Source organism: Mustela nigripes, chromosome 3, assembly GCF_022355385.1.
Source record: "Mustela nigripes isolate SB6536 chromosome 3, MUSNIG.SB6536, whole genome shotgun sequence".
NCBI lineage: Eukaryota > Metazoa > Chordata > Mammalia > Carnivora > Mustelidae > Mustela > Mustela nigripes.
The window spans coordinates 181,461,710-181,489,236 of record NC_081559.1 but is presented as its reverse complement, the minus strand read 5'-3'; the positions used below and the strand labels follow the sequence as shown (position 1 = coordinate 181,489,236).

General features: G+C 43.8%; 1 protein-coding gene across 1 annotated transcript in view; it reads right to left on the bottom strand.

The window, feature by feature from the left end:
* FER1L6 (fer-1 like family member 6) overlaps positions 1-2,671 on the bottom strand; it is a 111,192-nt gene extending 108,521 nt beyond the window's left edge. Inside the window, exon 1 of the mRNA XM_059395525.1 lies at positions 2,596-2,671. Within this exon, the coding sequence (XP_059251508.1) occupies positions 2,596-2,671 (76 nt within the window). The remainder of the gene's footprint in view (positions 1-2,595) is intronic.
* Positions 2,672-27,527: the final 24,856 nt, after the last annotated feature.

Genomic DNA, 27,527 nt, shown 5'->3' with positions numbered 1-27,527 from the left:
ATCCCCCTCCCTCAGAACAGGATGATTTGAAGACTTTTTTACAAAGGTGTGGATACAGGAAAATCACAAAAAGTTGTGCAGCTATCTGGGGCTCAAGGCAGCCAAGCTGTTTGTGCTTGGAGACCCCAAAAATAAAGCAAGAGAGCAGTTACCAGAAGCTGGAAGGAGAGGAAGTCAGACCGAGTCAGCTTCCCTACAACTGTTCCGTTTAGGGACATATCCAGCCACTGGATCCAAGCTCACACTCCCCCCTTCCTCAGACTTCCTGCTGGGGCATCCCACTGGAAAGGGACCTGGCTTCTGCATCAATACAGGTCAGCCTCTTGGGACCCAGAACAGCTGGAAAAGGGTAGAGAATTGATTTAGAAAGGCAAACAGAAGAGTCCTACACAGGGCTATCCTCCCTCTCCCCTACTCAAGTGCACCGTTCTATACCAGAATGTAGCACAGGACCCAGGACTCAGCAGACCATCCATTAGCATTTGTTGAGGAAATGAAAGAATGCCTGATCATGAGAGGGACTTGGTAATTTCATTGGGTAACTAATTAATGGATAGGTTAGGATCATTGGAATTTTATGAAATTAAGACAGAGCCACTCCAGGCCTCAAATACAAGGATATGAGAGGCACTGACTTGGAGAATCTTCAAACACTTCATCCAGAAAAGCCCTAACTTCCCAGACCAGGCCAAAAAAAAATGAGACACCAGAGTAACCTCAGTTCTATGGACTTTGTTTTATCAGTCTCCCACGGAGCAAGCCCCTGGCCAGCAGCATGAATGCTATTTGCTTTCTAGGAGGGGCCTGGTACCTCTCTGCCCTGTTTGCTTTGTGGGCTAAGGACTCTAATTAGAATGAGCCAGGGGAGCCAGCTTCTCTGAAATGGCTCAGGTTGGCTGCCCTAAATCTCCACCAGCTTGTTCTTTCCTCCCCAGTGTAGTCAGTAGCGGCCGCTACCTGGAGGTTGACCCATGGAGTAGGAAAACCCAGGCTCTTGTATAAGAATGACTTCTGCTGGGGAGCCAGTTTCTCCAATTCTTAGCTGTGCAGCTTTGGGCAAGTACTTAACCTCTCTGCACCTCTTGTAGAACAGATGCAAAGGAACCTACATTTTAGACTCATGAACAATGCATGTCAACTAAAAAGCAGCAGGGACTTATTAAATGTGTCCTAAATATTATTTTTCATAAGTTCCTGAACGTAAGGGACTGGCTTATTCAACTTTGTGCCCTGGGACCTACTGCAGGGTCCTAATTTCAAGGATACCAGAAAAGACCTAAAAGCCTTTTCCACCTATTGCCTGGTCAGCAGCTTGAAGCCCTGTCCCCACTTAAAATGCCTCTCACCCCATCCAAGGATGACTTCATTGTTATTACCAACACTTTGGTTTGAACGAGTTTCCATAGATTTCCACTGTAGGTTATATGTGAGGGCAGGAAGTGAGCTGGGGGAGAGGCACACGAAGCGACAGGACACCCACAGGGGGCAGCAGTGAAGGGTGAAGGAGCCCCCCCCCCCCCAGAAGGCAAGAGGGGTGAAGATAAAGCAGACCCACTGCACCATTTTGGTTTGGAAATGGTCCAGAAAACTGGCCTTGCATTGGCTGTTGTCAAGGGGCACTGGGCAGAAGCCTCTAGGAGACCACCACAGAACTGCCCAACTAAAGTGCTTAATCCTTTTTGACTCAACAAACCTGTGAGTCTTCCTGATGCCGGGTCTGGCCCCACTGGCACACTTCACACTGTACCTTGGGGATTCGTTTGCTCTTTTGAAGAAGCAAATGGTCCATTCGGAGGACGCAATCTCAGACAGCCCGGACGGACCTCCCAATCCCACTCACTGCTTCGTGGCTCTGTGTTCCCAGTCTCAGGGCAGATTCTGAGGTTTGTGCAGCCACACAGGGTCCTGTGATCTGAAGGACCTCATCACACTTCACCCAATCCTCTGCCGTTGCCCTCCAGAAACTTCATAATTTCTTAACAATGGCTTTGCATTTTCGTTTTCCACTGTGCCCTGCAAACTCAGCAGCTCCCACATTTGACTTTCTCTCTCTGCATCTCTACTACCTTCTTTGTAAACCTGTTGTTTATAAATAGCAACACCCGTTGGTAGGATGATGGCAGGGTCGAACGAGACAATAAATAAGCCTCTCCTGTAGCAGTTGCTGTCCTCACTCTTATTTTTAAATTCTCACTGGATCCTCTTCAAGGCATGAGAGGCCAGCCCGGCAGCCCCCATGGTGCCCACTTCACAGAGGGAGAAACTGAGAATCACAGATGTGTTGAGATTCCTGGGCCAGGGAGCAAATCAGGACAGAAACAGGAGCTTGAACCTTGCTGCAGCCTCTCCCTAGGGTCCTCTTCCACGGCCCAGCAGGGGTCCACCCCACCCTAGTTGGCCCAGTGACCAGGTGACCAGCAGTCCTGGGATGGATGCCACTCCTGCGAGAGCAGCAGGGCCTGAAGACCCAGCAGGCAGCACACGTCCCGCCTTGCTCCCATGGAGGGAGAGTTCCATTCTCAGCCTGGAGGACTCAGCTCCATGAGACCTGTAGGCTGCAGGGCAGTGCATTTCCCCCACCCCCAAAAGCCTTACCTTGGGCAGCCTTATTGGCTAGGATGAGCCCCGTCTCTGCTTTCTTCTTCTTCTTCTTCAACTTGAGCCCAAACATCCCCTTTCTGAAAAGAAGAAGAAAAACTAAATAACACTGTAATAGTAACGTCGAGTCATTCAGACATCTGAGGACACACACACACACACACACCCCCTGAGTTATCCTGGAAGCTGACCAGCCTCCTCTTCCACCCTGGGGATGGGGACCAAAACACCCGTGTCAGGGTGACCCAATAAGATCTTCAGACAAGTCTACATTTGCAGAAACCATGAAGCCCCACCAGAAATCATGGGTCCACTCAGAACTTAAATGGGACTATGAAGAGACCCAGCTGGTATTTTGCTGTTTCTCCTCACTTACCTGTACCAGGTACTCAAGTGAATGACATCACTTAATCATCACAGCAACCCTCTCTTACCCATCTTATAGATGAGAAGACAAGGCCCAGAGAGGGTAGTTGCTGTTTCTGAGGTCACACAGCTCTGAGCATCAGGACCACAGGAACCCAGGCTTTAACCATTGGATGGCTGAGCAGGTTACCCTGAGCAGAGTGAACACAATCTCCAGAGCCAAGGTCCCAGAACATTTCAAGGTCAAGAGACCACGGACTCACTGGGGTCCCACCACCAGTACAGAGCTCAGCACACACATGATGTGTTCCCAGAAAATCAGCTACTATTATTGTTGGCATTATTAGCTGTGGGTGGAAGCTACTTGGGGCCTCCTTCTATCCCAGGAAATGGCTTGCTCCTCTGTCTTAACAGACAGCAGAAGCATTCTGCACAGTCCTCCTGAGAGAATCCTCTTCTGGAGTTGAGAGACTGAATGCTGGCTGGAACGGTGGATGGACCCAGTTCAGAAGAAAGTCCTGGCCTTGAGTCAGACAGGCTGGCGGGCCCTTGGAGGATGGGAAAGGAAGAACAAGGACCGAACAGAGGAGGAGGGAGGAGAGAGCAGCAAACCCTTCCAGGAATACCCTGCAGTCCCAGAGCGATGTGAGGGAAGTGAAGGGCCATCAAAGTTGTCCAGTGCGCTTACGGACACAGGACGCGGGAGGCGCTTAGGGACATAGGACGTGGGAGGCGCTTATGGACACAGGACGTGGGAGGCGCTTATGGACACAGGACGCGGGAGGCGCTTACGGACACAGGATGTGGGAGGCGCTTATGGACATAGGACTCAGGAGGGGCTTAGACGAGGGACCCCACATCAGGCTGTCCGGGTTCTGGTCCCAGCAAGTGCAGCCTGAACCTCTCTGCACTTCAGGTTCTTCATGCATAAGGTTAGATAAGAAATGTAAAGCATTTAGCACAGTGCCTGGAACATACCAGTTGCTCAATAAATATTAGTTATGCTGTTATTATTGTAATGGGTAGGATTAAGACCAATGAGTGGAAGCTACTAGGTGACAGAAGTTCACTCCATTTATTTATTTATTCACTTACTTACTTATTTTTTTTCCTTATTACTTTTATGTCCTGCCTTAATTCAACTGAGGAATTAAGGAGCCCTCCACCTTAGTGTTGTCTGAACAGTGAAATGGACGGCATTGAGTGGGAGTGAGTTCCCTGTTCCTGGAGGTATACAAGCAAAGGTCACCAATGGCTGGAAAAGGATATTGTAGAGGACAAACATCAGAAGAGGGGGACTGGCCTATGGGATCTTGGGGGTCCTTTAAGATGCTGAGATAAAGTAGCATGGAAAGAATGGGCTCTGGAAGCCCCCAGACATGGACGGACTGGGCAAGTCGCAGTATTTCTCTGAGCCTCAGCTTCCCCATGGGTACAAATTTATGGAAATAAATAATAACGTACAATAACTTTATAGAATCATGAGAATAAAAGACGTGAAGTAAGTAACGCACTGAGGGCAGTCCCTGGTATGTAGAAAGTGCTGGAATGTGCCCATTTTGGAGGTAACATTTTCCCTCTTTGATTTACCATCTTCTATGATGCAAATCACTCTCAGTCTCCCAAGAATCTCAGGAGAACATACAAAAGGATGATTTCCCTCTTCTGAAATTTCTTAAAGGCAACTTCCAATAACTTTCCTGTTTTCAATAGAGAGTTACCAAGCAGAGGGCCAAAGCCATATCTTCCAAACCCTGACTTGCCAGTGCAGTATCCAAGGGCTCAGTGCTATCATCATTTCGTGGAGGCAGAATCTGATGTCCCCTGGGACTTGGCCAATGAGTTCTGCAGACTAGTTGAAAAGGCAAGGTTACTTCCATCAGCGAACAGGAAGTCACTACTAATAAATGACAGTATCTACCACAGGGAGACTCGAAGCTCCTACAGGAAGCTGACATCCTCATCACAGATGGCCTGAGCATTCTGAATCCCCCATCAGGCAGCCAGTGACTGAAGCATTAAGTCATGCCTGAGGTGACTGGCGAGGGCACAGGCAGAGGGAAAGATGGGTCTCCCTACCCCACTGAAACCAGGCACTCTTGGCCCTGCTAACCATCAGAGGCACCTCATGAAGTTTAAAAGAGACCAATGTCTGGAACCACTTCCAGAGATCTATAATTGCTTTGGAGAAGAACCAGTGCCAAGAAGCCCTGCTCTAGGCACAGCTCAGACCCAGCTACCAAGGAAGCCAGAGAGCCTTGCAGTAAATGCCCATTGGATTTACAACCAGTTCGGCTCTCCTGGATGGGTTGATATTTGTTCCACAAACACACAAGGTTGTTTGCCTGAAATCCTGAGTCAGTCATCAAGGGCACTACCAGCATGACTCCCAGCATGAAAGGCTTCTGGAAGAAAATTGATTTTTCCTCCTCAGTCACTTGTTGTCTGCAGTAGAGAGAAGGCACTGCTCGCTGGCCCAGAATAATCATGCCTCTGGCAGACTGGGCAGCAGAGAGCGACCTGGAGACAGAAGACAGCTCACAGGCCTGCTTGCATCTCCTATTAGCTCTCAAATTTAGAACCAGACCCTTAGCCCAGATGAGCATGTCTCATTCCCACGTGGGCTTTTCTGACCCAATTCATACAGTGGTGAACAAAGCTTATACAGTGTAAAACATGCTACGAAATACTGTATTACAACACTGGAGACAAGGAAATGTGTTACAATATTCTCCTGAGTGAGTCTAATACTTTGAAGCACAGATTAATGCTTACTTTGTGCCAGGAGCACCATTCGACACATATTATCTCCAAGGATTCTCACAACATACCACGAGGCAGATGCTACTGTTTCCCATTTTTACAGATGAAACGTTGTCAGGGGTTTCCAGCCTGTATATTGGGATCAGCCAGTAAATCAGGAAGGAAGTTCTCCAAGGTAGGAGCCATCAGCCCCCCTTCTCCTTGTCGGTGTGCCCAGGAGTCCAGCATGGGAACCCCCCACTTCACAAAAGAAGGATGGGGCTCTCTGGCTTCAGATCTACTGAATTTCCTCCCAGGGCCACCCCAAGGTAAGTCAAGACACACAGAAACCCCAATACCAACCTGGTCTCCTCAGGGTCAAAGCTACCATGACTCTGATATCTGTATCCAAACAATGAGAACATTACACAGTGCGCTTGTTAGGCTCCCTTCAGTACCTATGTTCCAGGTGACATCACTCCAGGTGGCCCCACAGGGCTGGCACTGCCAGGAAGGCAGCCAGCCCAACACACAGGAGGAGGAGCTCAACGGCCAGAGTTTCATCCCTACCATTTCTAACTATGCCAGTGGGGCTAGCCACGGGACTTCTCGGAGCTCAGGCTCCACTTCTGCAGGAAGTGGCCATAAAGTTAACTCTGCTTTTGTCATGGGGTGTGATGCCTATATGGCCACACTGTGTGCTCATGCTGCACTGTTAGGAACTCTACAAATAATTAATGTCCTCTCATGTCCAGGGCTCCCTGGAACCAGGGTTAGGAAATGGCTCACAATTAGGGTCTCCATGTGGTTTTCCACTTGCCTCACAAAATTCCCCCTCTGGAATCACCTTTTCTACCTGCAATGTGGAGTGGAAGCAGCTCAGGCCAAGCAGCCAAACACTAAGCTAATTGAGTCCGCGGGTGTGACCAGGACCAGCCCTTGCTGCTCTTCTCCCACCTAAGAGGACACAGGATACAGGTCATCTGTGCCCCTGACCCTCCAAAACCAGTCATAACATCCAGCATGAAAAAAAAAAAAAAAAACCACTTTGATTTGTGGATTTATTTATATGGTAAACTCTTATAAACGTTAAAACTCCCTATTAAAAAAATGGATTTCTATGTAATCAGGAGTACCTTAAAAATAAAGCGAAACCAAGCTTTACCACTGTTCTGAGGTTATCCAGAGAGCCTTGGATAAATTCCCAGCTGCCTACCGAGGAATATCTGTTCCGTGTACTCATCTTATTTTTAAAACTGGGATATATTCGTTAAAGGAAAACCACCAAATATAGAAGTAGCCATAATGTGGATTTTGACTGAAGATTGTTACATAAATCCATGGGACCCCCTGCCTTGTCAAGACGGCAATGTTTCTTCCTCTCTCCCCATTATCTTCCTGTAATAACTTACCTGCTCTATTTCCTATTTCTTTAGGCAACGGTGCCCAACTTTGGTTGTACATTGGACTCCTATGGGGCGCTTTCGAAAATGGTTTCCCACACTGCAGCCAGACCCCATCCCAGAGGGTCTGATGTCACTGGTCAGCAGTGAGGACAATGCTCAGTGCCTTTCAGATTCCCAAGGTCATTCTAATGTGCAGCAGCAGTGCTGGAAATCCTTGTGTGTAAGTAATTAGTGCCAGAGAGCTTTCCTCCCAAAGAGAAGGTGTATGGTTTTTAAGGGAAATTCAAAGACAAATTTTCAGCCACCGTGAAACTTGGGAAATTCAGAGCACTTGCTGAATATATTTGGTAAGCTGGCCTTGATCATCCTACCTCAGCTCCTCTTCCACCCAACCCTGATCCTGGTGATTAGCCCACAGAATTGTCTCCTTCACTACTATGCACAGAATCAACCCAACCTTGGAGGAACCAACTCCTCCAGTTTGAAAGAGCGGGATCAGTCCTCTGTTTGGTCCAAAGTGTCCCAGACAATGGCCCAAATAGAGTGAGCAATGAATGACTCCCAACCTCACGGGAACCAGCTCGCTCCGGCATACTCTGATTTGCCATCTCCCACCTCACTGCGACAGTAAAATAAACATTTCTCTGTTAGACCCTCACTTTGTCCATTCCAGCCTCAGTGGCCATCATAAGGAGTTATGTTACCAGCTTCACAGACAGTCACTGAGAACCTCAACATTGCCCCTTCAAGACTCAGCTGAGTCTAGGAAATGCATCTCCGAGGATGCTAATGAATCCTTCCTCCTGTGGTTTCTCTGACCCAAGACTGACTCAGGGATAATTCAGAGCCACATGGTATAGAGCTGGCCTGGCTCAGCCCTGACAGACCTTCAAAGGGCTTGCCAATGCTCAAGGACAAGGCGGTAGAAGGCTGGTTCTATAGGATTCCCCAGGAAAAGGAGAGCTTTCCCCTCAGGTGCATCTCGCCCAACTGGCAGCATGCCGACAGGGCTCACAAACTGACATATTTTTCAACCTGTGGCCACTGGCCTCCAACCTCTCCTGCTCCTCCCCTATAGCTAAGATCAGCCCATGACTGCTTGGCTAGAGTGCAAGAAAGAGAAATAAATACTGGCAGGCAGTAGAGTTAGGGCTGTGAAATTTTTCCCAGCCCCAAACCTTCTCTTACCCGGGCCCCTATGAAAATGTTCATTTTTCTTATTCTATCCTCTTCATATCCAGACTAATTGGAGACCTGATGTCTGTTTTCCTAAAGACAAAAAATTAACCTCTCTTCCAAAAAATAGACTACAGGCAGCTTCCCAACATTTGGAACAAGCAACTCTCCCTCCCTGTGTCTCAGCATAAAGAAGTCTTCAGACTCCTACTTTTTCCAGGCTTTCTCCTTTTCTTTACTTCCAGAACCTTCCTTGTCCTTCCTTCCAGAACCTTCCCATATATTCCTTGATTATCTTTTGGCAGAATGATAATAGTATGGCATCCATTGTTTGGCTTTTCCTCCCTTGGGTTGGGTTAAGGCCCAAGGCTCCTGTTCCCATGTGGTCTTCTCTTCTTTGGGTCTACCTTGTCACAGGATATTTTATTCCACCTCATGTCGAGTGGGAGAAGTCACTGACTGAGGCAGGGCTTCTCCTCCCTGCAGCTGCGCACTGACTTCATCTGATTCTCAGGAAAAGATTTGAAAACCAATCCGGACTCCAATCCGGTTTACCGCTTCCTCCAATCTAGTTTACCAGCAATAGACATGATATTTTGATCCTAGTTGATGAGTAGGTCTATGTCTCAATGGGTTTTGAACATAACAAAGAAGGAGAAGGGTGGAGCTATCACCTCAGAGATGCTGATCCGCTAACATATAAAGATACTGTCACAAGTGAGAGTCATTAGTTCCATGATGGGTAAAGAAGGGACCTAGGAAATTCCTTCCAAGTCTCCTTTTTTGGTGTCATGGACATTGAAGATAGAAGGATGGGTGCTATATTAAATTAAGTAGCTATTTTTGCTGTAGGGTCTCAGAGCCTTTAACAGTGCTGATGTAGATTGTGACTCTCCAAGCGGATGACACAGCATTCAGATTTTTCTAAATTGACTTGACCACACCCTTATCACAAAACACTGGATAATATCTTAAAGAACACTAGGTGGGACACCTGGAGAAAGAGAGTCCTGGAAACTTTGGTGCTCTTTTCTCTTTTGAAACTTTTATGAGGGGAGCTGTGATTAAGTAAGAACCACTGAGGAAACAGAGAGCCCAGCATATCCCTTCTCTGCATCCATCAACAGTGCTCCTGTTGTGGAGAAACATCTAATTGGTCTTCCTGCCTCTCCGTTCTCTCTCCTTCTCTCTCCTTCCTGCAAACTAGTCTCCATTCTGTAGTCACTTTTGCAAAGTAGAAGAGCAGAGAGCTTTCTTAATATGATAAAGAATATTTACAAAACCCCCTAGAGTTCATGTCCTATCAACAGTAAATATTGAAAGATTTCTCCCTAAGATTAAAAAAAAAAAATGAGACAAGGATGTTCATGAACACCCACTCTATTTAACACTGCACTAGAAGCCCTTACCAGCTCAATAAAGTTTGACTATTTGAATCACCAAGTGAGTGTAGCAAGGTATCTAGAAACAAGGCCAATATACAAAAATCAAGAACACCTCTCTGAACCAAAAACAAAGAATTGGAAACTAAAAACTGTAAATAAAAAATATGGTAATAGGACAAAAAAATTTAAAACTTAGGAATCGTTCTAAGTTCTGTGGAATTGTTGAATCACTATATTGTATACCAGAAACTAATAGTGTATGTTAAAAAAAAATAACAGATCAATGACCAATCCTACTATTGATCAATTAATAAGGAAATATAGCTTAGCTATCCTTTGAAAAATGAACATATATAGCCATAAAAATCACACACACACACACACACACACAAACATAAAACATATGAACAGAGACATATGAATATAAAATACAAAACACTGAATCATATCAAAACAAATTAATTTAGCACTCTTAAAAGTGGAGCATTACTGGGTTGAAGCCAATACTTATCATAGCTATGGTTTTGTGAGTTTCCATTTCTACCTACAGTAGATGGACATGTTATTAGAACTGTGGTGGTTCTGTTATATTTGGATGACCTTCAGAAAGGGGTTATTCTCTGTTCTTCATGCCACCAGTGGTTCCTATCCTAATAATAACCATCTTTATTTGTCTGGACATCAACATTGCTGTTTAGAGTTTGTTAGATTCAGTAGAATTATAAATAGAAAATGACTAGTAGCCATCAGAATTCTAAAGCCCATTGCTCATAATATACCATTGGTCACTTTATGATACTCACCAATGTGGCTAGGTCATTGTAATCTGCAGCCATACACATAATAGGGATTTAGTACAACAGCATGTCCAACATATATATATATTTTTATAAGTCTACCTTGTGAGGTGTAACTGTAATATTGAGCTCCAAGGTTTGTGTGGAACCTGATTAAGATACTCACTCCCTCTCCCTCTTCTCCTCTCCCTAGTCCCCTAAAAGTAAATAAATAAATAATTAATTAATTTTTAAAATAGCAATAAAATTAAATTAAAAATTTTTTAAATTAAGTAAAAATTTAAAAATTGACCTGTACACTAGAAGTTACAAAAAAAATAAATAAAAAAAGATAAAGTAAAGGATTTTCCATGCTCACGGACTGGAAAATGCAATACTGAAAAGATGCCAAACTTCCCCAACTTTATTTGGAGATTGTTATTTATTATAATAAATAATATTATCTCTGGGTTCTCCAGTTTTGCAAGGAGGAACAAGCCACTCAGTCCTCTGGATTCCTATCACTTTGTTCTTATCTTTTTTTTTTTAATATAATTTTTTTAATTTTTTATAAACATATATTTTTATCCCCAGGGGTACAGGTCTGTGAATCACCAGGTTTACACACTTCACAGCACTATTTTAGCCTTTATCCCACAGATCATAATAGTTACTTAAAAAAGATCATTCCCTTTTATTACATGCTGAGCTTTTGAAGCCAGTAACCATCCCTAGTTTATGTCTGTGCCTTCAGTGTCTGGCACAACGCCTGGTACAGAGCAGGGCTCAATGACTTTCGGACACACGGGTGGACAGAGGGACACATAGAGCATACACATAGAAAGCACCACAGGATTTCACTAGAAGTTCTTTGACTGTCTTCAAAAATGTATCACATTGAACAGAAAGGAGTTAAGGCCATTCCAAGACTGAATACTTTTCTTTCCAGACTACACCGGGATTGAGCCAAAATTTGGTTATCCATTGTACAATGTATAATGTATTCAATATATTCATCCCCTTGATTACCATCATTCTAAGTGTTCTGGAACAGTCATAATAGCCACTGTCCCTTAGGCACGTAGGATAAGCCAGGAATCAGGTTAAGGTTCTGCATACATCTTTTTAAATTTAGTCATTCCAACAACCATCTGACAGAAAGGTTCAATCTCCCTTCAGGATGTAGAAATGGAAATCTAAAAGGTTGAGTAACCTGCCTTAGATCCCACAGCCATAAGCTGCACCCAAACTCAGGCCTGGCAGACCTCCACTGTAGGCTACCTCCCAAACAGCAGTCAGAGCCACAGTTTTTCAAGAACCTAAGAGGAGCCAAATATTGTGAATCTTTATTTCCCAGATGCTGAACATCACAGCTCAGAGAGGTTTGGTAACTTGCCTACAACCACATAGCAGTCCCTCACCGAAGCCTGGGCTCTGCGCTCTGTTTGCCACCCTCCCTTCCCAGGCGGCTCACTCTAAGAACAAGCAGAGGAAACCCAGCAGCAGCAGCAGCAGCAGCGCTGTGGGCTTCCAGCAGCCCAACTCAAGCAGGCGGTGCAAAGAAGCTCAGCAATTAGAACCAGAGTCTCACCTTGACTAGCAGGGGTTCCCACCAGTGCCCAGACGCACTCGCATTCACTAACTTCTTGGACCCAAGACAGGTCAGAGAAGAACAAGGCACAGCGTCCAACACTAGTCTGGGAAAGAGGGGAGCTTCTTCCTAGAATGCAGCAGCCCAGGGGAGTGGATATCAGGAGGCAGAAGTCTGCTCCATCGCAAGGGGCAGGTGCCTCCCAGGAAATGCCTTTCCATGTGTGTCCACCTGTCGCTCCCTATCTCTGTTTGAACTTCACGTCCTCCTCAGGGCTTGGCTGCCAGATCCCAAGACTCTGATCAGCAAACACAGCCGCTCAGAGCAGGTCCTGAGAGGAGCGGCCATTGACATTTTCCATTCCAAGTCAGGTCGCCCCGGGTGGATCAGGATTCAGAAGAACCCTAGCTCCAGACTGTGCCAAAGCCCTGGGTGTTTTCCAGCCACTATCCAGCCATCCAGCCTGGCCTTTTAATCCTTCACACTGTCCCCTGCTCACTTATTTACTTAAGGCTAATTCTAGATGACTTTACAAATATTAACCTATTTAAGACCCACAACAGCCCTCAGAGGTTATTGTGCCCAATGTGTGGATGGCAAAACTGAGCCATGGAGTGGTTGGTAGATGTTGGGATTTGAACTGAAGCCACTGGATCTCAGAGCCTCTGCTCTCAGGCCCTCTGGCTGCTATCTCTGTGGCATTTCACTAGGACTTGAGTCCTGATGTTATTTCGAAGAGGTCAAGTTTATAAGGGAGGAAAATAAATAAAACAAAAAAAGAAGAAATTTTGGTGCCAAATGCCTCAGAAACTCTGTCTATAGTGGTTTGAATGTTGCCTCCCCAAAAGATATTCCCATGTTGCAGAGAATGTGAATATGCCCTTATTTGCAAAAAAAGAATCTTTGCAGATGTACATTAAGTTAAAGACCTCAAGAGATCATTTTGGATTATCTAAGTGGTCCCTAAATCCAGTAAGTGTCCTCACAAGGAGCAGAAAGGGGGAAGACATGGACAAGACTAGGTGGAAACAGAGGCAGAGATTGGACCATTGTGGACATGGGCCAAGGAGCACCAGGAGCCCCCAGAAGCCAGAGAAGCTAGGAAGGACGCCCCCCCCACCCCACCCAGAGCATTCAGAGGGAGCACAGTCCTGTGAGCGTCTTGATTTTAGACCTCTGACTTCAGTAACTGTGAGAGGATAGATTTCTGTAGCTTTCAGCCTTCACATTTATGGCCATTTGTTATGGTAGCCCCAGGAAAACAGCACCTGCTCTTGGTCACTTCCTCTAGCATGTATCTGCGTCACAGGAAAGGAAGGAATGTTGGCTTCATTCACTTCACTGAGTACCTCATGGGGAAGGCAGGCAAGTTAGTGCCTGTGGGCCCACCGGTGGCATAAGAGCTCCCACAGTTCAGATACCAAGCGAGGAAGGCAGGCAGTCCCCAGTGCGGGGCAGGGGCCTGGGAGGCAGGTTTTGCAGGTAAGGACTGCGCAAGTTAAATAGGAGTTTCCCGAAGCAACCTCATTCAAAATCTACAGCTGAATGCACGTTGTCCCCAGAGAAATGAGCCTCGGCTCAGGATTCACAGATTGAGAGCAGGTCTCCCGTGCATCACTCCTTCCATTCTGGATCATGGGAGATTTGATCCCCCTCAGAAGCCAAGGTCATCAGTTGTCAGTGAGTCCCAGACTCACCTGTCACAGGTGGGGAAACTCATGACCACACAGCTGACATCGCCTAAGGTGGCCCCGTCAGAGCTGGAACCCAGTCTCCAGAGCCCTAATCCTTTCAAAGGAACCAAACCTCCTCCCCTCATCTGATCTCTTCACAGAGATCCTGCAGCAACTCTTATCTGAGCTGAGCAGCCCTGAGCCCAAAGCATTCTCCTGCTCAAGTTCTCATCCCTCCTCCTGAAATTTAAACTTCTTCCTCCTTGTTTGCAGAGTGATACCCTCCCCACGAGGCTGCTGCGTCAGACTCAGATACCAGTACCCATTCCGACCGCAGACGGCATCTGGCTGTACAGTAGACACTACAGCAAATGTTGGTTACCTGCTCATTGCAGGGAAGAATCCAATGAAGACCCCATGCACAGCCTTGTTTCTCTGCTACATCTCCTGCTATGTGTGTCTACCCACCTCCCCGGCCACACCACCTTCCTTTAGTGACTTGATGGGATCATGCCCCTCCCTTCAGGTCTCTGCACCTGCTCCTTTCCATGCCTGAATCCACATGGCTTCACACACCTCTGCTGAGTTCACGATATCCACTCCTCCAGGGTCACGCCATCACTTTGTCAGAGGCTTTTTCCCAGGTTCAGCAGATCCCGGATCCTCAGTGCTTTTTCTTTTCATTACTGATACTAGCTTGTAATTTTACTTTAATGTGATTCTTTTGCATTAGCGTTCACCACCATTAAACAAAAAGTTCCATTAGGGTAGGAACTCAGTCTAGCTAACTCATCAGTGTCTCACCAGCACCCAGCACACAGACCACACCTGTAATTCATTCATTGGTTCATTCCTCAAACATTTATTGAATAAAATACTGAGCTGGTGAAAAGAAATGTACAAAGAAGGAATAAACAAAACCACCACCCCTCGGAAGAGAAAAGTCAAATAGATGAGCTACGGTAGACGCTAAGAAATTACCCAGCAAGAAATCACCTTTGCTACCACACTTACCCTCTTTCCTGTGCTTGCCTCCGAACACTTTTAGCCCTGCCCAGTATTTCCCCAAAGGCTGAGCTGGCAAAAACTCAAAGCATTGACAAGCGTAACTGGTAAACAACTCTGGAAAATGAACTTCAGGGGAATGATGCTATACAATTATCTAGAATGAAGTTTAGGAATTGTCTTTACAATTCAATTAACCTCAGAATTATTTTAGAAATGCAAAAGAGAGACTACGTTGCCAAGCACGGGGATTGAGCAACACTTCTCCAGCCGTCCCCACTCTGGGAAAAAGAATCCCCTTACCACAAAGCTACTACACTGGATCCAGATACAAGCACAGATCAAATCAACAGGAATCATCCCCCACCCTCCCACATGCTCTGCCTTCTGCTATGTGGTCTCCTGCCAGAGGAAATACAGCGCAGTGTCTGCAATCATTATCCCACGTACAGCCAGTGTCATGGACTGTTTCCTTGGAGAACCCACAACACTCGTTATCATGATTCAACAAACATTTACTCAGTACGTATTAGATGCCCAGCACGGTAGTAGGCTTGTGGGAAATTCAGAGCGGTGATAGCAAGACAACAGCAGTCTAGCAGCTAATACACTTGAAAAGCCTACAGTTACCCTCTAACAAAAACCTTCTCTATTTCTGGAATGCTCATAGAATACAAACAGCTTTCCTATGTGGCTATGCACCACAGTAGCTATATGAAGCAGAAGGGTCAGATCTGCCCTCCTCTTGTTTAGCAGATTAACTTCTTGGGTGCCAGAAGCTTTGACTGACTATTTCAACATTGCTTGGCTAACAAGGGGCACAGCTAGAAGTTGTGGCTCTCATGAAATGTGCCACTCAGATCTCCAGCTACAGAAAGCATCGTTAAGTGACAGCCCCAGCTGTCACACCTCCCAACCCAACCCTGTGCCTCACTGAGGCCACACTGCCCATGAACTTCTCCCTAGCTAAAGACTACTCACAGCCAGAAAACTATTTCAGGTCCTTCCTGCAAGACTTAGAACTCCTTCAGTGGATGACTTGGGCCACCAGAATCCTTATCCACTTGGAGGAGGCTTTCTTAGAAGACTCTCCCAACCCAGTTCCCCTTCCTTTCTGCTCTCTGTCATAGATGTCACTCCTGCATCATGGTCTAAAGACTCTCCTTGCTTCCTCCTGCTCTTACCTCTTGATCTTTCCCGGGTTTTTCTCCAAATAAATCTTGAGCAGACCAATGCCATCTTGGAATCTGCTTTCTGGAGGACTCACCCTAACAGAACCAGAATCCGGACCTTGTCATACACAAAAGGACCTTCCACCAATAAAGAGATTCCATTTTAAAATACATTTGGAAAGTGAGGAGGTAAACCCAGTGTCACCAGACTTCGTAGATCCAACAAGATGCTAATGTGTAGTTGACCCCTCAAAGTACAGAACACAGACTCTAGTGGCTCCCAAACTGAGTGGACAACAAGAACTTTTATTCAGTTCTCCCGAATTGGAGACTGGAACATTGATTTTCCACAGACCACAATTTGGGAAATGATATTAAGCCCCACTCTCCAACAAATAAACACCTATTCTTTCCTTGGCATTGTTAAAGATGCTCAAAATGATGGTTTGATACTCTTCTTTTGCTATTCTCAAATATATGTATAATAATATTGTAAAAAAAAAAAAAAGACAGGAAAAGCAAACAAGACAGGCAACCCTCAAACAATGTAGTCTTCCCTGGAAGACTAGGAAATTAATTATACTTTACATTAAAACTTTATTCCTATTCTTAGGAAATGGTTTGATTTTAATTATTTAAAATAGGTTCATCTTTGAGAGAAGGGCAAACTGAAAGCTTTCAAACATAAGCAATGAATCCTAAATTGTCTACAGGCTTTAAATTTGGACCTGTTTTTCCTGCAGACATTTCTCAGTGAATTCACATTAAAATGGTTCCACTCAACGTCCAAAGTCAGTGATCGGACCTCAGCAAGCCTTCACGATCCAATACTTGAATGAAAAGGGAACCATCTGTGATGCAAATTGTTCTACAGATTTTCTGCAAAATTCCTGGCAAAGCCCAAGCTCAGTGTATTTGGAGCCTGGTGGGAAAATGCATTTCTGTGTACCAAGGAGGTGTTCCTTGTGTAAACAGTTAGGTGAGAGTCACCTGAGAGAGTAAACTCAGGTCATTTCCGGGTCAAGAGACAAACAAGTAAGTCTATATGGGATTCAGTCTTCTTAAACTTTACCAGTTTTCCTTCTCCTCCCTCCTTGAGAGGTATGAGACATTCTTGGTAAGATGCAATAGTGGGAACCAATCGCTTTTTGGTCACCAGCTAGGTAGTAGGCAAATACCATAGCAGGCACCTTACAAATGTATCATTTAGCCTTTCTAATCTTGGATGTAAGTAGGACCATCACCCCAATTTCTTTTTAGATGAAGAAACAGAGGCCCAGAGAAGGCAAGCTACTGGCACAAGATCATAGACATTACAAGTGACATTCCTTAATATCTCTTGGAATTGTGTTTGCTTCTGTCCTCTGTCATCTCTTGGTTCTTTTCTTCTTTCCCATACTTCTCTAGAACTTTTCAACAAGACCCTTAAATAACTCTGATAGTAGAAAAAATTTTTCTACTATAGAAAAAGTGAGGCACATTTATTTTTACTAAATATTTGTTGAAAGGCCAGATATTTAGTCTTGTATTACTGACCAGTTAATTATATTAGGCCACAAGCAGACACCAAAGAACCTGAAAGAATTAAATTCCAAGCAGGGGGAGTGGGAGAGGGAGAAGCAGGCTTCCAGCCGAGCAAGGAGCCCAATGTGGGGCTCAATCCCAGGACCCTGAGACCGTGACCTGAGCCGAAGGCAGCTGCTTAGCGACTGAGCCTCCCAGGTGTCCCTAAAGTTGTAATATTCTAGAAGGGAAAATGAAAAGCATTACTAAAGCTAATATATACATGTAATTATAATATTATATATATATTAATAATTATAACATTATTAACATATATATTAACATATATAATACTGCTTCCTATCTTTTTCCCAACTTGGGTGTCAAGAGCACTGTAAGCTTTGGTGGTCTCTTCTCATCTTTGTGCTCACAGGATTGGAAAGACAAGTCTGAGATTGTCTGTGACCTTCACCAGCCCCCTCTCAGAGTTCAGGCCATTCTGAAACCATGTGACCTCAGTTCTTAGTCACTCAGCAGCATGGGAGGTGACCTGTCATAAAAATGATTGTTGAAAGGATTTAAATTCAAGTCAGACAGAGTTGAGATGTTGGTAGCAGGGGCAGAACCCCAAACTCACACAGGGTAAACAGGCTGCTGTGGTCCCAAGAAGGGAACAACAACAGGGCTTCAAAAACTATGAGTCAACAGAAGTCACAATTTAGAGAGGGACTAGAAAGAAATTAATTGGTGGTGGTAGCAGCAGCTGACACAGAGACAGAGGGGCTGAGTCTACATATGATCAAGCAAGAAAGCGTCAGAGGAAGCCTGGTGCCCAGGGGGATTTCAGGATAATCACACCTCCTGAGCGGATGTGAACCCAGAACAGTCTCCCAGTTCCTGAGCGATCCTCCCATCCCTAGGAGGGGGGCTATACTGAGGTTTCTGCTCTTCCACAAGGCTGCCTGCTCGCATTCATTCCACATGGAACAATAATGATAATGATAATTACAGTTATAATGGCAATTATTAATTTGAGCATTAATGACATGCCAAGAACTGAAAGACTTTTTCTTATCCCATTTCATCCTCAAAATAACTCTGCAAGGTAGCTACTATATCCCTATTTTACAGACAAGGAAACAGATACAGAGAAGTGATTTCCCCAGAATCAACCACCCTACATGTGGTGGAGCCACGATGTGCCTCTGACACCTTTGCTCTTCAAGTCTATGCTTCCTTGGTTCATTCTCCCATATTCAATGTACCGTAGAACAAGCTTCTCTTACTAGGGGAAACCTGTACACTATTTAGTTCTGTGCAATATCAAGGAACCCAAATCAACTAACACTGAAGCACATAGGGAAATCACCACCAAAACTGGCTATAGGACTAGTTTCTTTCTGGAAAGTATCATCTTGTGAAAGATCCAGGAGAAACTGGACATCCTCATGCAACTACAGTGGCACAGTAAAAAGCGGATGATTTTGATTCCACGTGGTTGTAATATTCTGATAGGCTGAAGGCGCATCCAAAAGTAACTACCATCACCACACTCAATGTCTTCCCAGGCACCCAGAAAGCTCCTGGAGACAGACAAGTTACAGTTCGCTTTTCTTGCCCTTAGCATCCCATTCAGTGTAAGTATCTCATTAATAATATACAGCACGCACTGAAAAAGTTTTAAAATGCAGAATGCACACTGGATAAAGCTTAGCAATTCAGTCCAATGCCTTCCCTCTGCAGGAAAGCTGAGAGCCAGATCAGCTTGCAATCACACAGATCAAACTAGGGTCAGACTTGGAGTGGAACCCAGGACCCCTGCCTGTCAATTTGGCGCTGCATCTACCTTGGCATGTGGCCTCATTTTTGAATGGAACAGTATTTTTAAAAAGAATTGTTATTTGGATTAGACTATTTCTTGGTTCAGTCCATTAAGATAGAGTGAACATTATCAAATGTCCCTCGACAGTTAAAAATCTTATACCAGGGTCATCATTTTAACCAACAATGAGCAGGTCTAAGAAAGGGTAAGAGTGCATTGGAGCTGATCTCTGATCTGGGTTACAATAAATGTAAGCTCTCCTCAGTTTTCAGTGGCTCCCTGGAGAAGAAGTTCAGAAGGTTTTTTGTTATTGTTGTTTTGTTTTATTTTTTTTTTTTAAGAAATTGAGCTGCTTTAATAACAAAGAGTTCAGAAGGTTTTGAAGCTGTTGTAGATTACCTGTGTTTGCACTGGGCAAGGTAGAGAACAGTGGTGTGTGAATTAACTGACTCAACTCCTGAATATCCCCTGGAAGTTGACTTTTTGAAGCTTGACTACTACCTATCTGTTTTATTAATAATCACCCTCTTCTCTTAGCAAGTAGGAGACCAGAAAATGCTGGTGGTTGGGTGCAAGTGGAGGAGATGTCACAGGACTCTTATTTTGCCTTAGAAAACTCACTTCTGTTTATTTGAAAGGTCAGCCTGCAATCATCTTTTATCTAAAAATATCAGTACATTTTCCAAAACTCAGAGGGCAACATCTTAATTAACTCAGTAAATAATATCAAAGGACCTGGAATATCTATGGTGAGAAAGTAGGGCAATGCACTGTGGGATGGAAATCAGCTGTTCCTCATATCTGCCCCAGGATGTGGCCTTCTCATTGAACTTGCCCCAGAAGGAGCATGGGCCCTCTTCTGGGGTTCTGTCCTTAAAACAACTGGGTGAATATGGAGCAATTTTTTTTTAATTTTTTATTTTTTATAAACATATATTTTTATCCCCAGGGGTACAGGTCTGTGAATCACCAGGTTTACACACTTCACAGCACTCACCAAAGCACATACCCTCCCCAATGTCCATAATCCCATCCCCTTCTCCCAAACCCCCTCCCCCCAGCAACCCTCAGTTTGTTTTGTGAGATTAAGAGTCACTTATGGTTTGTCAATGCGGAGCAATTTTAAAGGATGTAGATGGCTCAGTAGGGACATCCCTAATGGCCTTTATTGTATTGTGATATCGGGTTCCTGGTGGTATGGCCAATGGCCACCTCGGACAAAGTGGTTATTTTTTTCCCCATCCTAATACACAAATATATTTATTTATTTTCACATACTCATCTGGAATTGCATGGTTGTATGAGAGACACTTGCCAAGTGAAATGTGAGCCATCTGGAAATCCCTGACCCTACATGTCTTTGCTTTGGTGGATTATTTTCACATTTGGCTTTTTTTTTTTTTTTCATCCCACATCAGCCAGTTTGGGGGGGGGGGTTAACCTCATCATCTTCTCCATTTTCCTTTGGCCTCTTCTGCTGGACATCCTCATCTCTACAGATGAGAGGACAGGTGAAGTTAAAACTGATGCAAAGCAAACAGATAATTTTGTAATTGGTTTGCTACTCTCATATTGTTCATGAAGCAAGAGTTAAAATTACTTGTGGTTCTAATTACCATATGCTTCTTGTCTTCCACTACCATGGATACACTCAAGGAGCTGACCAGGGTGTTTATGAAACTGCACTTGGCTGAGCCCGTAGGTCTGCCCATCACCAGCAGTTTCTGTACCCAGCAGCCTCTCACAGCCAGCTGCCTGTCTCACAACCCATTGCTGGAGCTTCAAGTATCGGTAAGAATAATCTAGAACCTGCTGATTTTGTCAAAGTCCAGGGCTGTATTTGCCAGTGTTGAGATTGAGTATTGATTTTCACCCTCCTGTTTTTTCTAACATTTTAATTATAAGACGTTAGATAGGCAGTTCAATTCCTCTCTTACAATGAACCTGGAAAACCTTATTATGCCAGAAAGGAAAAAAGTGCTCAAAAGCTAATGGGGATATGTCAAAAGAACACAAGAACCAATCTGAAGAGGCTCCCTCTAGCAAAATATGGGACAATTTGAATATCAAAATAAATAATCCAGGAATGGATTGTAACCCATTAGATAAGTAACCCATAAACCCATACTAAAGGCTAAAGAGAGGGAGGAGGTTGGAAGAGAAAAGGAGGAGGGAAATCTCTTTTTTTTTCTCCAAAGAGTTCATTCATTTATTTGATAGAGAGATCACAAGTAGACAGAGAGGCAGGCAGAGAGAGAGGGGGAAGCAGACTCCCTACCATGCACTGAGCAGGACTCCATCTCAGGACCCCAAGATCTTGACCTGAGCCGAAGGCAGAGGATTAACCCACCAAGCCACCCAGGTACCTCAGGAAATCTCTTTCTCTTTCTCTTTCTCTTATTACACAGAGGTAATAATAGAAAAAAAGATCATAAATCATCATTTTGCAATCCCTATAGTGATCATTAATTAGCTAAGAAACACTCATGGAAGCTAAAACCACTGGGTGAGAGGTTGTTGGGAGGAATCTGGTAGACACCACTTAATCAGCTGATTGCACTTACCCACAATAATGAGCCAGTGGATATCATGTGCTTTCCCCAGTGGTGTACTAAGCACACATCCATGTGCTTCTCTGAAAAAAAGAAAGTTCACCCTGCCTCTAATCATGAAGAAGTAATCAAACAAGTGCAAACTGAGAAAAAGATGCAAAATAATTTGTCTTTATGAATGTCAATTTCATAAAGACAAAACAAAAAGTCCAGAAAATCTTCATGACTAAGTGCAATGCGTGAGACTCCTTGCTTGGATTCGGGACCTCCCCCACCCCCACCCAAGGCTTTTAATGATATAAAGGGCATTATTGGGACAACTGAAGAAATCTGAACTTGTGCAATATTAGGTAATAGTATTATCTCAATCGTATCAATAATACTGTATCAATTTCCAGAGTTTAGTGGTTGTCTTATTATTGACTAAAAGATTACCTTTGATCTAAGGAAATGATGAATGATAAATTATTTGATTATGTACCATGATGTCTATGACTAACTCCCAAATGGTTCCAGGGGGAAAATGGCAGAAACTACATACAATAGAAAAAGATAAAGAGAGAGAAAACACATGGAAAAATGTTAACTATCCTGTCAAGGTAAAGTGTCTGTGTTTGTTACATTGTTTTTGAAACTCTTCAGTAGATTTGAAACTTTTTGAGATAAAAATTTACAGGAAAAACAAACAAACAAAAAAAAACGAAGTAAGGAAAGCAGTTGCGTTTGGGCAAGATTGAGAGAAAGGGAGGTGGGCAGAGCACACAATATTCTAGCTCTAGATCTGAGTGGTATTAACCTGACTTTGTGATCCTTTATTGAATTGTTACTTTCGTTTTGTGTACTTTCCCCCATGCTGTTCTATAAAAACGTTGATCTAAAAAAAAAGTCTTTGTTCAGCTATCTTCCAAATATTATGACTCCCTTTTTTATCACCAACATGTTCATGCACACACACACATTCACATAAGATCTGGGTGTTGCCTACTATGTGCCAGACACTGAGGGATGTTGTAGAGAGACAGAAAGAGTGAAAACCTGGTCCCTGTGTCCTGGCAGTTCATAGGCCAGTGTGAGGCTACACACACACACACACACGCACGCACACGCACACACACACGCACACACACACACAAATATGATGCGATGTGATGTGACATAACATATCATGATAGAGTGATCAAGTAATCAGAATAAACATAGAGGAGAAAACATTCTTCTCCAAGGTTGTGTGAATTCATAACATTTTGAAGACTGAAGGATTTTGACAAGAGGAAAAAGTACTTTCTGCTCCGGTTTGGAATCCTGTGTTTACAGGTTCCATTAACGGTTCTGGGGACAACCTTTGGTGATGGGCTCAGAGCTGTCCAGAGACCTTCAAAGCCAACAGCTGGACCTATAGCTTTTGCTGAAAGATGTTCCTGCTCCCTAGGGAAATGTCAGCCTCTGCCAGAACAGGTTTGGAAGGGCCTTTGGTTTAATTGTGAAGAAACTGGGGCTCAGAGAAGTGGAATGATGGGTTGAAAATTAGGTCATAAGTGACAGACCCAGGGCCAGAACTGAGCCATATCCTGCTTTTCTTGGTAGTTGGTTCTTTGCTGCCTCCACTAATACATCAACTTGTGTGGTGTTTTGTTTTATTCTGTAAACTTCTTGAGGGCAGGATTCATCCCATTTTCATCATAGTAGCTTCATACTCATAAGCCTGACATTTTACAGACAACAGGTGTTTGAGGAATATGTTGCAGAGACTCTAACCCCCTGATTTTACAGATGAGGGAATGGAAGACAAGGGAAGCTGTAAGATGCCCAGGGTCCTAGTATACTTGCTGAAGGATCTAATTCTAAAAGCCAGTTCTCCTCACACCTAGTGCTTGCATTACACCAATGCTTTCCCACTTCAGGTATTTGAAGACCACCTTCAGACAATGCCAAAACCACATCTCTCCTTTATCATTAACTGAGTTTTTTAAATTGTGTTATGTTAGTCACCATACAATCCATCATCATTATTTTTTGATGTTAGTGTTCGATGATTCATTGTTTGTGTACAACATCCAGTGCTCCACGTACTCCATGCCCTCCTTAATACCCATCACCAGACTCACCCATTCCCCCCAACCCACCCCCTTCTAAAATCCTCTGTTTGTTTCCTGGAGTCCATAGTCTCTCATGTTTTTTAAGAATTATCTCACCATTTATTAGTCAAAAGATTTATGATAAAATAAATCTCTATGTTTTATTTCAAATGGTAAACTAATAATAGATGCCTTCACAGAAAGTAACTTTAAAAATAAATTGGTGGTTTACACACTTCACAGCACTCACCAAAGCACATACCCTCCCCAAGTGTGTAAACCTGGTGATTCACAGACCTATACCCCTGGGGATAAAAATATATGTTTATAAAAAATAAAAAATTAAAAGTCAAAAAAAAAAGAAGAAAAAAAAATAATAAATTGGTGGGTTGTTTCCATAATTTGGCTATTTTGGACATTGCTTTTATAAACATTGGGGTGCATGTGCCCTTTCGAATAATTATGTTTATATCCTTTGAATAAATACCTAATAGTGCAATTGCTGGGTTTAGGATAGCTCTACTTTTAACTTTTTGAGGAACCTATATACTGTTTTTAAGAGTGGCTGCATCAGTTTGCATTCCCACCAACAGTGTAGGAAGGTTCCCCTTTCTCTGCATCCTCTCCAACAGCTGTTGTTTCTTGAGTTGTTGATTTAAGCCATTCTGACAGGTGTGAGGTGGTATCTCACTATGGTTTTGATTTGTATTTCCCTATGCCAAGTGATGTTGAGTATCTGTCATGTATCTGTTGGCCATTTGTATATCTTCTTTGGAGAAATATCTGTGTCTTCTGCCAATTTCTTGACTGGATTTTTTTGGGGGGGTATTGAGTTTGATAAATTCTACAGATGAATACAAGGGAAGGAAAGGAAAAATAAAATGAAAACAGAGAAAGGGACAAACCATAAGAGACTCTTTTTTTTTTAAGATTTTATTTATTTATTTGACAGAGAGAGATCACAAGTAGACAGACAGACAGGCAGAGAGAGAGAGAGGAAAGCAGGCTCCCCGCTGAGCAGAGAGCCCGCTGTGGGACTCGATCCCAGGACCCTGAGATCATGACCTGAGCCGAAGGCAGCGGCTTAACCCACTGAGCCACCCAGGCGCCCCCATAAGAGACTCTTAACTCTAGGAAACAAACTGAGGGGTGCTGGAGGGGAGATGGGGGGGATTAGATAACTAGGTGACGGGGATTATGAAGGGCACTTGAAGTAATGAGAACAGGATGTTATCTGCAACTGACGAATCACTAAATTCTATCTCTGAAAATAGTAATGAAGTACATGCTAATTTGAAGTTTAAATAAATAAATAAATAAATAAATTTGGTGGGGGAAACACTATTGTTAAATCATAGCTATAACTGATTCTGAATATAGAGCATATTCTCATTCAGAAAAAGACTTGTAAAATTTTGGAGAGCTGTCAGGCATTTTCTCTGACAAAAATGTAAATGGAAGATGATTTTAAAGAGAACAGCTTTCTTCTTCTTGACCCAATGTTATTTAATGTCGTGTCCCCATACCCCATAAAACCATTGCCTGTGTGAACAGCAGTGTTAAGTCTTGAGTCGTTAACTGGGAAACAGTTCAATATCCACCCAACACTGCACTGCCCATACTTAATGTGTTAAATCTCTGGACTGGTAAGATTATAAAAAGCTCTGAAGAAAGATGGAGATAATAATATATGGCAGCACACATTAAATTCTGATGATGACACTACTTGAAAATAAATTCTGATGAGGACACTACTTGAAAAGAAATCCGTGGATGGAACGAACTTTGCCAGGCTCTGTTGAACCTCGGTCTTGAAAAAGAAAAGACTAGAAAGTCTCTGCAGCTCTCCGGACAGGACTTTGCTGTGGTGGCCCTACTGCAGGGGGTCTGACAGTTGGCAGGGGGATTTGTGAGGGTTTCTTAACTTGGATCCTGCTCTGACTGCCTTCGTCCTTGTAACCCACAGGGATTTATTTCTCACAACAGGCATATACACAGTGGGGGGATTTCAGTGGAACCAAGAGAGGTCCAAACACAATGCCAGTCTGAGCCACAGTAAACATCCCCCTTCAATCTCACAAAGGAGGAAGTTGCGGGAAAGCGAAGCTGGTTCTTGTAAATGATTTCCTACATGCCTCTTAAGAAGAGCTCAGGCTACAGTAAAACTCGTCCACTAACTGCTCAAAGTCTTGGCAGGGCTTTTGGTACATAAGACCCTGGTTATTCAGGAAAGCAGCTTTCCAGAACCTTCACTCATCTCCAGATTTACAATGGTCGACTGACCTATTATTTTGTCCACAGAATGTAATAAAAGATGTAAAAAGTGCAAGCAGTGTTTCTAGAGCCTGCACGGGACTGACTGCCAGGGCCAGGATTACAGAACCACAGTGGGATGGTGGCTGGGTGTCCCCTCTCCCATAGCAGCCTCATGGAGAAGGTTCAGTCCATGCCTTCTCACAAAGGCAGATTTAGACAGGACCTCCACCCAGGGTCACTGGAGACCCCTCTCAAACAACTAGAACTAAGACTGTTCCAAGCAGCATACGTTTATTGAGGTAAATTTCACCGCGTGCCAGACCCTGGCAAAGGGGGTTACAGGCCATTGCCTTCATTCCAAGGCAACCCCTGAAGTGGGCACTAGCATCATCCCTATTTTAAAGATAAGAGAATTGGGGTGCCTGAGTGGCTCAGTTGGTTAAGCGTCCAACTCATGATTTTGGCTCTGGTCATGATCTCAGGGTTGTGAGATCGAATCTGGTATTGGGTCCATGCCAGGTGTGGAGACCGCTTAAGATTCTCTCCCTCACCCTCTGCCCCTCCCCCACCTCTCTTAAAAAAAAAGGATAAGAAAATTGAGGAGGCTTAGTTGGGACTGTACATGGCAGAAGGGACATTCCAACCTAGTCAGTCGCTCTCGAGATTAGTCACTGTGCTGTCCCGCCCATATCATAAGTGCCCACTCACTGCTATGCTCTGCTTCTCCTCTTTATCTCTAAGGCCCAGGTCAAATGAATGGCTCCTTCCCCTGCCCTCCAGAGGCCTTTGTTTATATATGTTAATCTCTTAGGTACTGTTAATTGATTTATTCATATAACACAAATTTATTAAGTAACTTTATAGATACCAAGGACACATGAGCCAAAAATAAATAAAACCAGGAAGGGATGGAGGTGTGGTCATAAAATCATAAAAGGGCAACACATGGGATCTTTGTGTTCTGTATGTATCTTGACTGTGGTGTTGGGTTCACAAACCAGCACTGGTGATAAGACTTGATAGAACTAAATACACACACATACATATTCACATACACACACATACAATGAGTACAAGTAAAATTCAGGAAATCTGAAAAAGATCAGTATATTGTATCCATGTCCATAGTCTGGTTGTGATATTGTACTACAGTTTTACAAAATGCTACCATTGGGGGAAACTGGGTAAAAGGTACAGGAGATCTCTGTATTATCTCTTACAACTGTGTATTCTCTACATTTCTCCATAATCTATAATTATCTCATAAAATACTCAATTAAAAAAAGAAAGAAACTCATGCTATCTAGTAGGATAAATGCAATAGAAGAGGCACAGGTCTAATGGCAGGGATGACTCAGCTGTGTACATACTTATCTTACCCACTAGACAGCGGTATCAGGTAGGGGTGGGGACCATGTCTTTTATAAAT